The 15000-nt window shown below is 35.2% G+C and overlaps 1 protein-coding gene across 1 annotated transcript in view; it reads right to left on the bottom strand.

Moving 5' to 3' along the window:
• Window positions 1-15000, bottom strand: part of agps (alkylglycerone phosphate synthase) — a 64776-nt gene that overhangs the window by 8538 nt on the left and 41238 nt on the right. Inside the window, exons 16-20 of the mRNA XM_056464812.1 lie at window positions 14668-14737; window positions 13880-13941; window positions 13474-13563; window positions 10725-10824; window positions 10068-10125 (exon numbers count right to left, since the gene is read on the bottom strand). Of these exons, the coding sequence (XP_056320787.1) occupies window positions 10068-10125; window positions 10725-10824; window positions 13474-13563; window positions 13880-13941; window positions 14668-14737 (380 nt within the window). The remainder of the gene's footprint in view (window positions 1-10067; window positions 10126-10724; window positions 10825-13473; window positions 13564-13879; window positions 13942-14667; window positions 14738-15000) is intronic.

Here is a 15000-nt window from a genome sequence, read left to right on the forward strand (position 1 = left end):
TTAGCTTATTTTCCATCAACCGCTTGAAGAAACACTGCGTATATGCTGCGCAGAACTGATGCGCACTCTGATGTAAACAGTCCCCGCATGTAGAAGCCCTGTGTGCGCAGTGCGCGCCGCCGCTGCCACCGCACTATAATCCTCACACGCAGGCCATCTGGCAGACTGGGCACTTTACCGGTGGGCCGACGTACTTTTTGGGCCGGGCTGATCATCGTCTTATGATCTGATCGGCCCATAAAAGGCTTAGCAGCCTATCGTTTTTTTCTGCCTTATTGATTGACGCTGCTGTGATCTGTGACTCTCTGAAAGTAGATGCTTTTTTTCCCGGACAGACAGACCGGGCCGGCCCCTGTGACACCCTGCAGCCCATTGGCTCTTTTCGGTATTGACATTGGGCTGGCCCAATCACAAACTCCTATTTTGGACTCCGTGTGAGCGTGCGTCGTCTGTGTGTATTTGTCAAAATAGTCGAGAGTCAGAGAGAAGAAACGCAAGGGAGGCGCAGAGAAATCGCGGGAAATACACCGGCGTTTCATTTAGCGATTCTGAAAAGTTCTCTGTTCATTCTAGTACACGGCTAAAAACGCAAATCACGTGACCACACACTCTCTGCCCAGAGCTGCAGCCACTAGTGTAGCGGGTCGGCATAAACCCCAGGTCAGAGTATAGTGCATGTCAGACAGTTCATCTGCTGGGTGATCTCATCTCACTATAGTTGTTAAACGTGATATTGAATTCATCTTGTTGTCTCTATCTAACAATTCTTATGTCTTTTGAATCACTTGTTCTCAGTTAACTGTTTTGGCTGAGTGCAAAGCTAATATATTAATTTATGTAACCACATACACTGATTCTGCACATTGACTGATTGCTTACCTTTATCGTTTAAATTTAATGTACGTTATACTGTTATAATGGCCATTATTGGTTATTAAAACTGATATTCTGCAAAAGAGACAGGGTAAAGTTCATTCTTTTCAATGGAAATGAAAGGAGACAGTTATATTTAAGCCCTGTTTTGTTATAAATATGCAGTGTGAAGATGATGCTCATAAAAATATGCAGCTACACGAGGCTGTTTGCTGTCTGTTAATCATAATATCAAAATGAAACAAATTTGACTTATATTATGTTTTCATTGTTTAGATAGTGAAACAGCAAGCAGGATGAGGTGAAAGAGGTTAAAATGTAACACTGTTCCCTTTGAAGATTTACCCATGCATTAGCAGGCAGTTTTTGTTATGTTTATTATTGAATATAGGCTGAGTGAATAGTGTATTGAATAAGCTAAATTGGCTGTAGTGTATGAGTGTGTGTGAATGAGTGTGTATGGGTGGTTTCCAATATTGGGTTGTGGCTGGAAAGGCATCTGCTGCATAAAACATGCTGGAATAGTTGGCAGTTCATTCCACTGTGGCAACCCCTGATAAATAAGGGACTTATGCGAAGAAAAATAAATGAATGAATAGTGTATTTTTTTAGAACTCAACAAATATCTTTATGGACAGCATACAGAAATTAAATTGAGATTAAAGTTTGTATTTATTTATTTATTTCATATATATGGCTTTTGTGTTTTATAGAATATGAGTTGATAAAAATATTGGACATGCATAGATAGATAGCATTTTGATTAAATTTAGTGGGCCGCTCTGGCCCAAAATGCCAGGCCCGTTTTTTTGCCCCAGTCCAGCCCTGCTCACACGAAGAAGAAGCATGGCGGAAGGAGGAACGCTGCCGACAATTTATCCCCCTTCAAAAAGGTTAAAGTCAGAAGTTTGGAAATATTTTGGGTTCCAAAAAAATGCAGAGGGATTACGAAGACGGTTTCCCTTTTGCACATTCACTTTGATATAATTGCTCAAGTTTACTTTTATATTGTGTATTGTTTTATTTATATTTATTTGTATTTAAATGTTTGAAGTACTTTTAGTTAATTAAAAAGTTATTAAAGTTTTGTTATTGAAGTTTTTTGTGTTTTTTTACCTGTTTCTCTAGTAAAATTACAATATCGTGATAATACCGTATACCGTGATAAAAGCTCAATCAATTAATCGCAGCATGAAAATGTGATACCGGCACATGCCTACTATCTATGCATTCATCCAGCCATCCATCCATCCGTCTATCTATTCATCCATCCCCCTATCTGTCTATTTACCCATCCATGTATCATCCATCCATCCATCTGTCCATTCATCCATCCATCTATCTATCCATCCATCTGTTCGTCCATCTATCTATTCATCCATTCAGCTGTACGTGACTTAAAGGAATCCAAAAGTAATCAGATTACATTACTTTCATAATTTGGTACTTGAATGAAGTTCCTGAATGCTTTATTGTGTTAGGCTAAGCTAGCCAATGTGCACGCAACATTATAACAAAAAACAAACAAACATAAAATTATGATTTCCTTCCCATTTCATACAAGCATAAAAAATAAATAAGAAAAACTGTGTTAATATGTGTGATAGTCTGTGTTAATTGATTAATTAATGCGTTAACACGATAACTTACCACCACACACAAACATTTTTAAAATAATAATGATTTGATTATTAAAAATTAGCCAGTGTACACACAATATTAGAACAAAAAACATCTAATTATGATTACCTTCTTATATCAAATAAATAAGAAAAACTGTTAATATATGATATAATTGTAAATGCTAATTAATGTTAACAATAACTTGCATACCCTTTTATAATAATAAAAATAACTATTCATTTGATTGATTATTAAAAACACAAGCCAAATAACACACAACATAACCAAAGATCCCACTAATTTATGAGTTCCTTCTCCTATCATATAAACACTGGCAGGTCCTTCATGAGTGTTGGGTTAATATAAGAGCACACTTTTAGAGTCTCGCTCTCGCTTAATATGATTGATCATCCAGCAGACAGTGTTTCGTCATCAATCCAGGAGGGGGGCGGGGCCAGCTTACCATTGGCAGCACCACAACATGACACAACTCTCATGAATATGCAAATAGCTGCTACAACAGAGCCAGTCGCTTCACAGGAAAGAACATAACCCCGCCCACAGAGTGCACCGTTAGCCAATCAGACGAGCCACGCACTGGCCCCTCCCCCAACTCCCAGTGGTGTATGTGTGGCGACAGACAGAAACAGACGGAGGCATGACTGCATCATTGCCCACATCACGGAGATAATTTACACATCTATCATCTCGCCATCAGCCCATTTTCCCGCTCTTTCTTCCTGTCACCATTCATTTCTCATAACCACTTTAACACAGCTGAGACAGGCACTTTTATTTGACTATGAAAAAAGGCACGAGAACATTCGGAAAGTAATGACTCATATGAATCACTGAATCATTTGTGTAAATGGTTCAGTGAAACGAACTGAACAAATGAGCCTAGCAACCCTAACTAACAACACATCTAACTAAAAGCAGAAGGTTTTTGAAAGTATACTGACTCAAATGAATCAGTGAATCGATTGTGTTTGCTTATTTGTGTGAATTAGTGAATCATTTGTGTTTGTTCAATTGAACTTTCCAAATGAACTCTAAACAATTAAGCTAACCAAACATTTATGTACTTACAAAAAATAGCTTTCAAGAACATTTTAAAAGAAATGACTCAAATGAATCAGTGAATCATTTGTGTTTATGTAAATCAGTGAATCGTTTCTTTTCTTTGAATTGAACTTTCCAAATGAACCCAAGAAAACTAAGCCAGCTAAACATTTATGTGACCACAAAGATATAGCTTCCAATAACATTTTGAAATGAATGACTCATATGAATCAGTGAATCATTTGTTTTTTATTTTGTTCCTCGGATTGAACTTTCTAAATGAACCCTAGAAATGTATAAAAAAACAGCTCCCAAGAACATTTGGAAAGTAATGACTCGTATGAATCACTGAATCATTTGTGTAAATAATTCAGTGAAACAAACTCAACAAGTGAGATTAACTAACAACACATCTAACTACAAAAACAGAAGGTGTTCCAATAAGATTTTGAAAGTATTGACTCAACTGAATCAGTGAATCAATTGTGTGTTTGTTTGTTTGTTTATTTGCGTGAATTAATGAATCATTTGTTTGTTCTTTCCAAATTAGGCCAACCAAACATGTATGCATCTATAAAAATAAATAACTTTCCAAAAAAAGTTTGAAAGTAATGACTCAAATGAATCGGTGAATCGTTTGTGTGTTTATGTGAATTAGTGAATCATTAGTGTTCATTGGATTTAACGTTCCAAATGAACGCCAAAAAACTAAGCCAACTGAACATTTACGTGACCACAAAAATAGCTTACAAGATCCATTTGAAAGTAATGACTCAAATGAATCAGTGAATCTTTTGTGTGTTCATGTGAAATTGTGAATCATTTGTTTTCTTTGAATTGAACTTTCTAAATGAACCCAAGAAAAGTAAGCCAACTGAACATTTGTGAACACAAAAAAAAGTTTCCAAGAACGTTTCAAAAGTAATGACTCAAATGAATCAGTGAATCATTTGTGTTCATGTGAATTAGCGAACCATTTGTGTTCATTAAATTAAACTTTCAAAATGAAGCCAAGAAAACTAAACCAACTGAACATTTATTACCACAAAAAAATGGCTTCCAAGAACATTTCTAAAGTGATGACTCAAATGAATCAGTGAATCATTTGTGTGTTTGTGTGACTCAGTGAACCATTTGTGTTTATTGGATTGAAGTTTCCAAATGAACCCTAGAAAACAAACTGAACATTTGTGTGACTACAAAAAATAGCTTACAAGAACATTTCTAAAGTAATGACTCAAATGCATCAGTGAATCATTTATGTGTTTGTTTGTTTATTTGTGTGAATTTCTGAAATATTTCGTGATCTAAAAGCAGAGGTGTGTGTCCAGTGCAGGCAGAATGAAGCTAGAGTGTGTTTGAGGATGATGCACTCGTATCCTCTATAACCTCAGGCCTCCACCTGCATAAACACACACATGCTGTTCACAGTCCTACACTGTCCTGAGGCATGCATACACACAAGCTGTGTGTGCTGAAACAGAGAGATGAGCACTGAGGAAATGTGTAAACATGTCAGCATGAGGCCAAACAAAGAAACCTGAAAAACAAAACTCCTGCTGTGATGTGTGAGCAGAGTTCTTATGATCCGGGTCACGGCACCAGAAATAACATTTCTCAATGGTTACATTAGTCCAAACATCACTAATGCTATAGATATCCCATATCACATAATGATCGATGCTTTATTTAATATTAGTCAACCAGTAGAGTTTTGTACTATAAGCAGCTCAAACACAAATGATTCACTGATTCACTTAACTCTTTCCTTTTAAACTGTTCTTAGAGCTATTTTAGTGGTCAGTTAAATGTTTGGTTAGCTTAATTTCCTAGCGTTCATTTGTAAAGTTCAATTCAACAAACACAAATGGTTGACTAATTCACACGAACATACAAACACGCAACTGATTCACTGATTCATTTCAGCTTCCAAAGCATTCTTGGAAAGCTAATTTTGTAGTCATAAATGTTTGGCTAGCTTAATTTAAGCTTTGTTTTTTTTGGAAAGTTCAACTCAATGAACACAAATGATTCACTAATTCAAACAAATAAACAAACAGACAATTGATTCACTGAGTCGTTTGAGTCATTCCTATCAAAATGTTGATAAGGTATTTGGAAGGTATTTTTTCTAGTCACATAAATGTTTCGTTATCATTTGGAATGTTATATTCAATGAACACAAATGATTCACTAATTCACACAAATGATTCACTGATTCATTTGAGTCAATGCTTTCAAAATGCTATTGGAATCCTTTGTTCTTTGAAGAAATAAATCCGTGAAATGAATGGTTTAGTTTTTAGTTCTTAGCCAGGCTTGCTAAGTTGATTTGATTAGTTCGCTTCACTAAAATACTCACACAAATGATTCACTCATTTATTTGAATCATTACTTTGATAAATGTTTAGTCCCCTTTGGTAAGATTGCGAATGTTCATTTGGAGAGTTCAATAATATGAACACAAACGAATCACCAATTTATTTGAGTCAATACTTCCAAACAATATATATATATATATATATATATATATATATATATATATATATATATATATAGTGCAGTAAAATAAATGTTAGCTCCGTTTGTTCACTTTGCAAAAATAAATGATTCTTTGATTCATTTAATCATTGCAAAACAAAACTGTTCAGAAGTGTCAGTGTTGTTTAGTCAATGCTCAAATGGCTGTCAATCAATATGCAAACTGATCTGAACAAATCATTAAAAAGGAATCATCTCAAAAATGACTCATTAATGATTCACTGAATGAATCGTTAGTTCTTCTCCAGCTTGTTTCTCCCTCATTAACACTACAATGGAACTTTAAATCAATGTTAACTGTTTGTCTAAAAGCAAACGGGCCTCTTTTACCGTGTTTCTTTTCCTGGACACATGGTCCGCGTGTAACAAAGCATCATTGTGTGTAAAGCGACTGGAGGTCTGGCACATTGGCAGCTCTGACCGCGGTAAACACAGGTTAGTAAACTGTGTGTGTCTCTCCTGCGCCCTCCCACCTCGCAGGCCCAGACTACATCTGTTTTTCCAGATACACACACACACACTTCATTTGTCATGCTATGATTGTGTGTAGACAATAGGGGCTGTCGGCGGGCAGATAGTACCGCAGTACTGCTATTAATCACAATTACAGAGAAACCCCCACCACACACACATTTACACAACAAAAAGCACACACACACACTTACACACACACGAAGCAGCTTTCTTTTAGATCAGTAAAGTTTATCAATATCAGCTCTCCGTGTCCTCTTTCTGATTTTAAAGGTGGAGTTCGTTCAAAAATTAAAATGATTCAAAAATTAATTGATTCATGATTCACCCATTTACAACAAAAAGGACACACACACACAAACATACACATTACACAAAACACACAAGCAGCTTTCTTTTAGGTTGGTAAAGTTATCAATATCAGCTCTCCGTGTCCTCTTTCTGATTTTAAAGGTGCAGTTCACTCAAAAATGAAAATGATTCATAAATTAAATGATTCATAATTCGTGATTCACCATTTACATCACTTAAAATTACTTTTCTCTCATTTCTGTGGCGTATAAAAGAGAAATAAATATAAACCCGATCATTTAATTGAATCATCTGAATGAATTGTTCACAAACCAATCTGAAAAGAATTGAACAAACACACAACTGATTCACTGATTCATTTGAATCAATACTTTCAAAATGTTACTCAAAAGCTCCTTTGGTTTTTGTAGAAGTAAATGAGTTCATTTTCTCAGGTAGGTTAATTTGATCATTTTGCTTCATTAAAATGATCATGCAAACGATTCAATGGTTTGTCTGAATCATTACTTTGAAAGATTCAACTCGATGATTGGGTCTCAGCAATTAATTCAATTCAAGTTTATTTGTATAGCACTTTTCACAATAATTAAAGGGCCAGTTCACCCAAAATTATAATTTAATCAGCCTTTACTTGTTCCAAACCGGTTTTTAAGTTTCTTTCTTCTGTGGAACACAAGAGAAGATACTTTGAAAAATGTTGAAAACCTCTAACTATTGACTTTCATACTATGTTTTTTTTTCTGCTATAAAAAGTTACCGGTTTCTAACACACAGGCGAAAGAAACTCAAACAGGTTTGTAGCCACTTGAAGGAGAGTAAATGGTTAGTAAATATTTATTTCTGGGTGAACTGTCCCTTTAACTTCTTAAATTTAGTTTTATTGATTCACTTTGTTGGTGCTTAATGTTTTTTTAGACCAGAAACTGACTTTCTCTTAAATATTTGACTCCAGAAAAGAGCATATTTGTGCTAGTCATTGTGAAAATTATTATTTTTTTAATTACAAATCTGTAAACCTATTGAGTATTTAGTATAAAAACTATAATGTGTGTTCTGTATTCCACATGAGCTTCGAATGAAGTGAAATATGACTTTAAACCTCCATACAGCACTCAACCTCATGTAGGTTACAAGTCTCTGTGTGTGTACTGGTTTTGGTGGTTCATGAGGACAAATTTCTATACTGACATGGGTGTGACCAAGGTATTAGAGTGTTAAGGTGGTTTATGAGGACCTGCTTATTTTAAACTACTTAACATCATACTTAATGTGTTACTGTCCACATTCGGAATTTGCCACAGTTTTGCGGTGAGGGTTGGGTTTAGGGGTAAGGTCATATAATAAGCAGTTTTTACTGTAAAAATACATGAGTACTTTGGAGAGTCCTTGTAAACCACTAAAACCAAGATGTTTGTTCATCAAAAATATCCTTTTGTGTATACACGTCAAATACATTTCAAGATGAGCCACTCTTTTGCCTACTGATGGATTATGAGGACACAGATTTGTATAATTACATAAAAATAAGCTAGGTATTACAATGTTAAGGTGGTTTATGAGGACATGTCTTGTGTCCTCGTAATTTAAAACCACTTAAAATCATACTTAATGTTTTTTTTACATTTAAAATTTGCCACAGTTTTGCGGTGAGGGTTGGGTTTAGGGGTAAGGTCAAATAATAAGTGTTTTTACTGTATAAAATACCATACACCAACGGAGAGTCCTTGTAAACCACTAAAACCAAGACATTTGTGTGTGTATTCATCAAGAAATACTTTTTTGGATACACAGCAAATGCTTTTCCAGATGAGCTTCTCTTTCTGATGGATTATGAGGACAGCGATTTGTATAATTACACAAATATAAGCTAGGTATTACAATGTTGAGGTGGTTTATGAGGACATGCCTTGTGTCCTCATAATTTAAAACCGTTTAAAAGTCATACTTAATGTTTTTTTCACATTCAAAATTTGCCACAGTTTTGCGGTGAGGGTTGGGTTTAGGGGTGAGGTTATATAATAAGCAGCTTTTACTGTATAAAATACATGACGCCTATGGAGAGTCCTTGTAAACCACTAAAACCAAAATGTTTGTGCTTGTGTATTCATCAAGAAATCCTTTCTGGATACACAGCAAATGCTTTTCCAGATGAGCTTCTCTTTTGCTTCTGATGGATTATGAGGACACAGATTTGTATAATTACATAAATAGGAGTTAGGTATTACAATGTTAAGGTGGTTTATGAGGACATGCCTTGTGTCCTCGTAATTTGAAACAGTTTAAAATGATAATTAATGTGTTTTTTTACATTCAAACTTTGCCGGCTTGCCTGTGAGGGTTGGGTTTAGGGGTAAGGCCATATAATAAGTGTTTTTACTGTATAAAATACCATACACCTATGAAGAGTCCTTGTAAACCACTAAAACCAAGACATGTGTGTGTGTATTCATCAAGAAATACTTTGTTGGATACACAGCAAATGCTTTTCCAGATGAGCTTCTCCCTCTGATGGATTATGAGGATACAGATTTGTATAATTACACAAATATAAGCTAGGTATTACAGTGTTGAGGTGGTTTATGAGGACATGCCTTGTGTCCTCGTAATTTAAAACTGCTTATAATTAATGTGTTTTTTTCACATTTAAAATTTGCCAGTTTTCCTGTGAGGCCTGGATTTAGGGGTAAGGTTATATAATAAGCGGTTTTTACTGTATCACGCTTATGGAGAATGCTATAAGTATAAATTTTGACCTTGTGGGGACTTTTCTTGGTCTCCAAGATAAAAATGGTTTATAAATCAGACAGAATTAAGTAATTTGAAAATGCAAAAATGCAGATTGTTTCCTGTGAGAGTTGAGTTTAGGTGTAGGGGATACAATATAGTATTAAAGAAAACATTACGTCTATGGAAAGACCCCTTAAAGATTGATCTCTTTGTGTGTGTTTCTGTGTGTGTGTGTGTGATTAATGGGTCTGGTGATGGTAAGCTAGCAGCAGGCAGATGGTAGTGGAGATAATCTTATGCTTCAGATCCATTAAACATCCACAAACCCAAACTCTTCACTTCTTTACTAAGCTGAACTGTAGAGTGTGTGTATGTTGTGTGTGTGTGTTTGTTTAGTTTAGTAGAGATCAGAATAACATTTGTTTCTGATGATAGGCATGCAGTGTGGTGTAATTCACCTCCGTGGTGGTGCGACAGACTCCCTCCATTGGCTAGAATCTCCTCCCGGGCTGCGTGCTATACAACAGAAATAACATCAATTCTCAAAATCTGTTTATTTTAAAGATGACCTATTATGCTAATATCACTTTTATAAGGGGTTTAAACACAGTTGTGTATCAGCGGTGTGTGAATATCTCCAGCTTCTAATGGTAAACGTTTATCAATTGTATTTGTTCTAATCAGACTTGATAAAACAGTCTGCAGAAACACTTTGACTGACATTCTCACTTTGTATGATGTCATCAGAAGGCGGAAGCCCCGCCCACTAGCGACCATCTCTCCCTCATTAGCATAGGACGTCATTCTTGTTTTTGAATCAGCCACTATGCTGACACACAGGAATCTGTAGCTCCGCCCTCTTTTGAAAGCAGCACAGTCTCATTTGCATTTAAAGCGACAGTCACCAAAACACCACAATTAGGATCAAAGCCAAAAAGGGTCATTTTATCAGGAAGTGGTGATTTTTTTCTCTTTTGTTTCTCATTGGATGGAAACGCTGCTTTATACACATGTTTTATGTGATATTCTAGTTTTGCACATGAATCAAATTCATATCTTTGGACGCAAACACAGCTAGTAATGGTTGAACTGATCTTTATATATCCTGTACGTACCTCCACTTGTTCGTAGACATGAACTGGATCACTTAGACCCCGGTAATTAAAGGCAAAGTAGAAATACACACAAGCACCTGCATCATACGTCTGTGTGACTCTAGAAAGAAAAGGAGGGAAAATTAATCAAGTTAGAATGCTTCCAAGTCTGATGGTAAATCAGACTTAAGGTTTACTATTTTAGGTCCGTTAGGATTACCTAAATCATTTACATTTGCTAAATGCCAGAATATTGAGAGAGTTTATTTAGAGAATGTTTTTATTAATTTTTAGTCAGTCCTAGTTCACAGACATTTCCTTGGTGTTTTTTAGCTTTGCTTTTAAACTCTATAACTTTGGTCAAATGTTTTGGGTCTCCTTCCACAAGCTTCTCACAATAGTTTGCAGGAATTTTGGCCCATTCCTCCTGACAATTGGTGTAACTGAGTCAGATTTGTAGGCTGTCTTGCTCGCACAAGCTTCATCAACTCTGCCCATAAATACTCTATAGGGTTGAGATCAGGGCTTTGTGATGGCCACTCCAAAACATTCACTCTGTTGTCCTTAAAGCACATTTGAACTCTTTTGGCAGTATGCTTAGGCTCATGGTCTGTTTGGAAGACCCATTTGTGGCCAAGTTTAATCTCCTGGCTGATGTCTTGAGATGTTGCTTCAGTATTCCTACATAATGTTCCATTTCTCATGATGCCATCTATGCTGTGAAGTGGACCGGTCCCTCCTGCAGCAAAACAGCCCCACAGCATGATGCTGCCGCCCCCATACTTCACAGTTGGGATGGTGTTCCTAGGCTTGTAAGCTTTTGTCCTCCAAATGTAACACTGGTCATTATGGCCAAACAGTTCAATCTTAGGTCCATCAGAGCACAGGACATGTCTCCACACATGAGTCTTGTTCCCAGTGTAATTTAGCTAATTATAATCTGTTTTCTGTTGATTCTGGCTTGATGATTTTCCCATGTTGTCACACAAGGAAGCAGTGTGTTTGAGGATTTCCTTAAATACTATTCTACAGTTAGACCTCCAATTAACTCAAATGTTGTCAATTATCTCAAAGATATCTCTCTCATTATTCTGCTATTAACAGAACAGAAACACATTTGATAATCCTAATTTACCTAAAAGAGGAAGTTTAGTCACATTAACATCTGACTTTTTAAAATGGTTATGTGGCTTTTTATACAGTGTATGTAAACTTCTGCTTTCAACTGTATATATGCATACATTATTTTTTTTAATAGTGGGATGTGCATTGGTGGAGTTGCTTTTCAGTGTTTTTTCAGTCATTTACATTACACTGAACTGAACTAAACTGTGAAAACTGGACTGAAGCACTTTCAATTTACTAGAACTTCATCTACACTGTCAAAAATATCTGTATTAAGTGATTCACAAGTGTTTATTTGTGGTTGTGAATTGCATTATGGGATGTTGATCTCTGCTTTGTCGATGCTTGATGTTGAAAATTCGACTCTACAGTGTAAAAAAGTGACGTTTATTGACATTTTAGTCGTTTGAAATAATATCACGTATGAGAAATAATATATAAAGAGAAATAAGTGTGTAAAATAACAGAGAATGTGCTGCAGTTTATTACAAGGTTTCTGTTGCGTAATATACACCAACACAGACAATATAACACAGATAATATAACACTTTGTTCATACGTCACTTTTTCAAACTTTTCAAGGTTAAAAGTTGGAAGAAAGATCAAGATCCCATAATGCGACTTAAAAAGCATCAAATAAATGGGAAAAATAACAATAAATTAAAATATAAATCACAAAACACAGAGAGCTGCTCATGTACGGACATTTATTTACAGTGTGTGTGTTGAGCTGTTTTCACACAATCTACATAGTAAGAAACGTGCTATAGAAATAATAATATTTCAAGGAGCTGTGGGAAACCTGCTATCTTTAAACCCAAAGGTTAATAACTTTATCACTTCTTTAAAAGTATTGTCAACTGCAGTTATCTTCAGTTATTATGTTATTGTTATATGTTACATAACACACAGTCCAAGTCAGAATTATTCACCCTCCTGTGATTTTTTTATGTATTTTTCTAATATTTCCTTAATGATGTTGAACAGATTCAGGAATTTCTCACAGTATTTCCTCTAATATTTGTTCTTCTGGAGAAAGTCTTATTTGTTTTATTTCGGCTAGAATAAAAGCAGTTTTTAATTGTTTTAAAGCCATTTTAAGGTCAATATTATTAGCCCCTTCAGCAATATTAGTTTTGGATTGTCTCCAGAATAAACCACTGTTATACAATGACTTGCCTAATTACCCTAACTTTACCCTAATTACCCTAGTGAAGCCTTTAAATGTCACTTTAAGCTGAATACTAGTGTCTTGAAGAATATCTAGTCTAATATTATGTGCTGTCATCATGGTGAAGATAAAAGACATCAGTTATTAGAGATGAGTTATTAACACTATCTTCTCTCTGTTAAACAGAAATGCATAAAGGGTGTCTAATAATTCTGACTTCCACTGTGATTTCTTCAGCAGAGAAGGGCAATAACAGAGGCATCGGCACACTTTCTGTCCTGCTCTTCCCTTGACTTTGAGCTAGGGAAAGTTTAAGTGTGTGTTATCTGCCTCTGCAGAGGTTAAACCTTCACATCAATCATGTCCTGCACAGCTGGAAGATACCAAGACAGGAAATGAATGGCTGAGAAGTCTGTGTGTGTGTGTGTGTGTGTGTGTGTGTGTGTGTGTGTGAGTGTGTGTGTGTGCGCATACCTGCATGTGGACAGTGGTGGGAACTGCACTCCTCTCTCTTTACACTCTCTTATAATCCTCTCCTTCACATTTCGACACAAATCCAAAACCCTGAAAGAGAGAGAAGAAATAATAAAAAGATGAATCCTAAAAGTGCAGACAACAACGGACAAACACTGACCTTAAAGCTCATATTTAACTATTATTGTAAAATATTAGTGATGATCAGTGTGAAATGAAGTATAATGAAATAATTAAATGACACTTTATTTTGAATTATTTTGACCTTAACAGAGCAAAGCATGTGATAATGACCACGTACTAAAGATATTAAAGAACTGTAATAAAGTATTAATAAAATAAATGCATAACTGGAAATTATGCAATGAAAAAAAGCAATAACTAAACATTATATATACACACACACCTGTCCCAAGGCACAGACGTCTCAAATGACTCTCCGATCACATAGTAGTCCATTCCCAAATCCTGCAAACACACACAATATCAATACAGCACTTATATTCAGCATATATATATATGTATATATTTATGTATTTATATTTATGTATATGTATATATATATATATATATTTATGTATATGTATATATATATTTATATGTATATATGTATGTGTATATATAAATATATATATATATATATATATATATATATATATATATATATATATATATATATATATATATATATATATATATATATATATATATATATATATATATTTAGCATATATATATTTGCTTAACGTTATCGTTATTTCCTACTACTCACGTCTTGTACTTCATACTTGTATAATGTCCATTGTAGTTTTTTTAGATCTGATAATCAAAGACACGAGTCTGTGTATAACCTATTTCACTTCACATTTATGGTTATTTACGTTTATATTTTCAATTTTATTTTTAATAATATTAATATAATATTAATTATAAGGCTGTGTTTTATATAGTTAAATCACTTTATTGTTAATATACAGTGAAACTGAGGAATCCATGGTGAAGTAAGCGACGTTATAAAGTACACTGCCGTTCCATTTGAAGAAGACTTGTGTCCTCGCGTCCTCTGTCGTTCGTTCTTCCAAGTCTGAACTTTGCGTACTTGGTATTGAGAAACAGCCTGTGTTTTGGTGTTTCGTGACCCTTTAAATCTATTAAGTTTATGTTTAAATGAAGGAGTGTAAAAGCGTCACACACCCGCAGATAGGCGATCACAAACGTCAGCATGTAGCCCCTCTGACCGTTGTCCTCTCCTGCTGCCAGACCCCTACACACACACAAACACAAACACACACACGCACAGAGATAAATAATGAAACAAAGTTAATTACAATTTATTTTTAAAGCTACAAGCATTATAACTTTCAACTCTTTTAAAAATGTGTGTGTGTATACTTCAGTGTGTCTTTGTGAATGTTTGTGTGTGTGTGTGTGTGCGTCACTTATACACAGACACTCCTGCATACCTAGGTACGCACACACGCACTCCCAGACACACTTCCCATGTACATACACACACACACGCAGATA

Source organism: Danio aesculapii, chromosome 9, assembly GCF_903798145.1.
Source record: "Danio aesculapii chromosome 9, fDanAes4.1, whole genome shotgun sequence".
NCBI classification, from domain to species: Eukaryota; Metazoa; Chordata; class Actinopteri; order Cypriniformes; family Danionidae; genus Danio; species Danio aesculapii.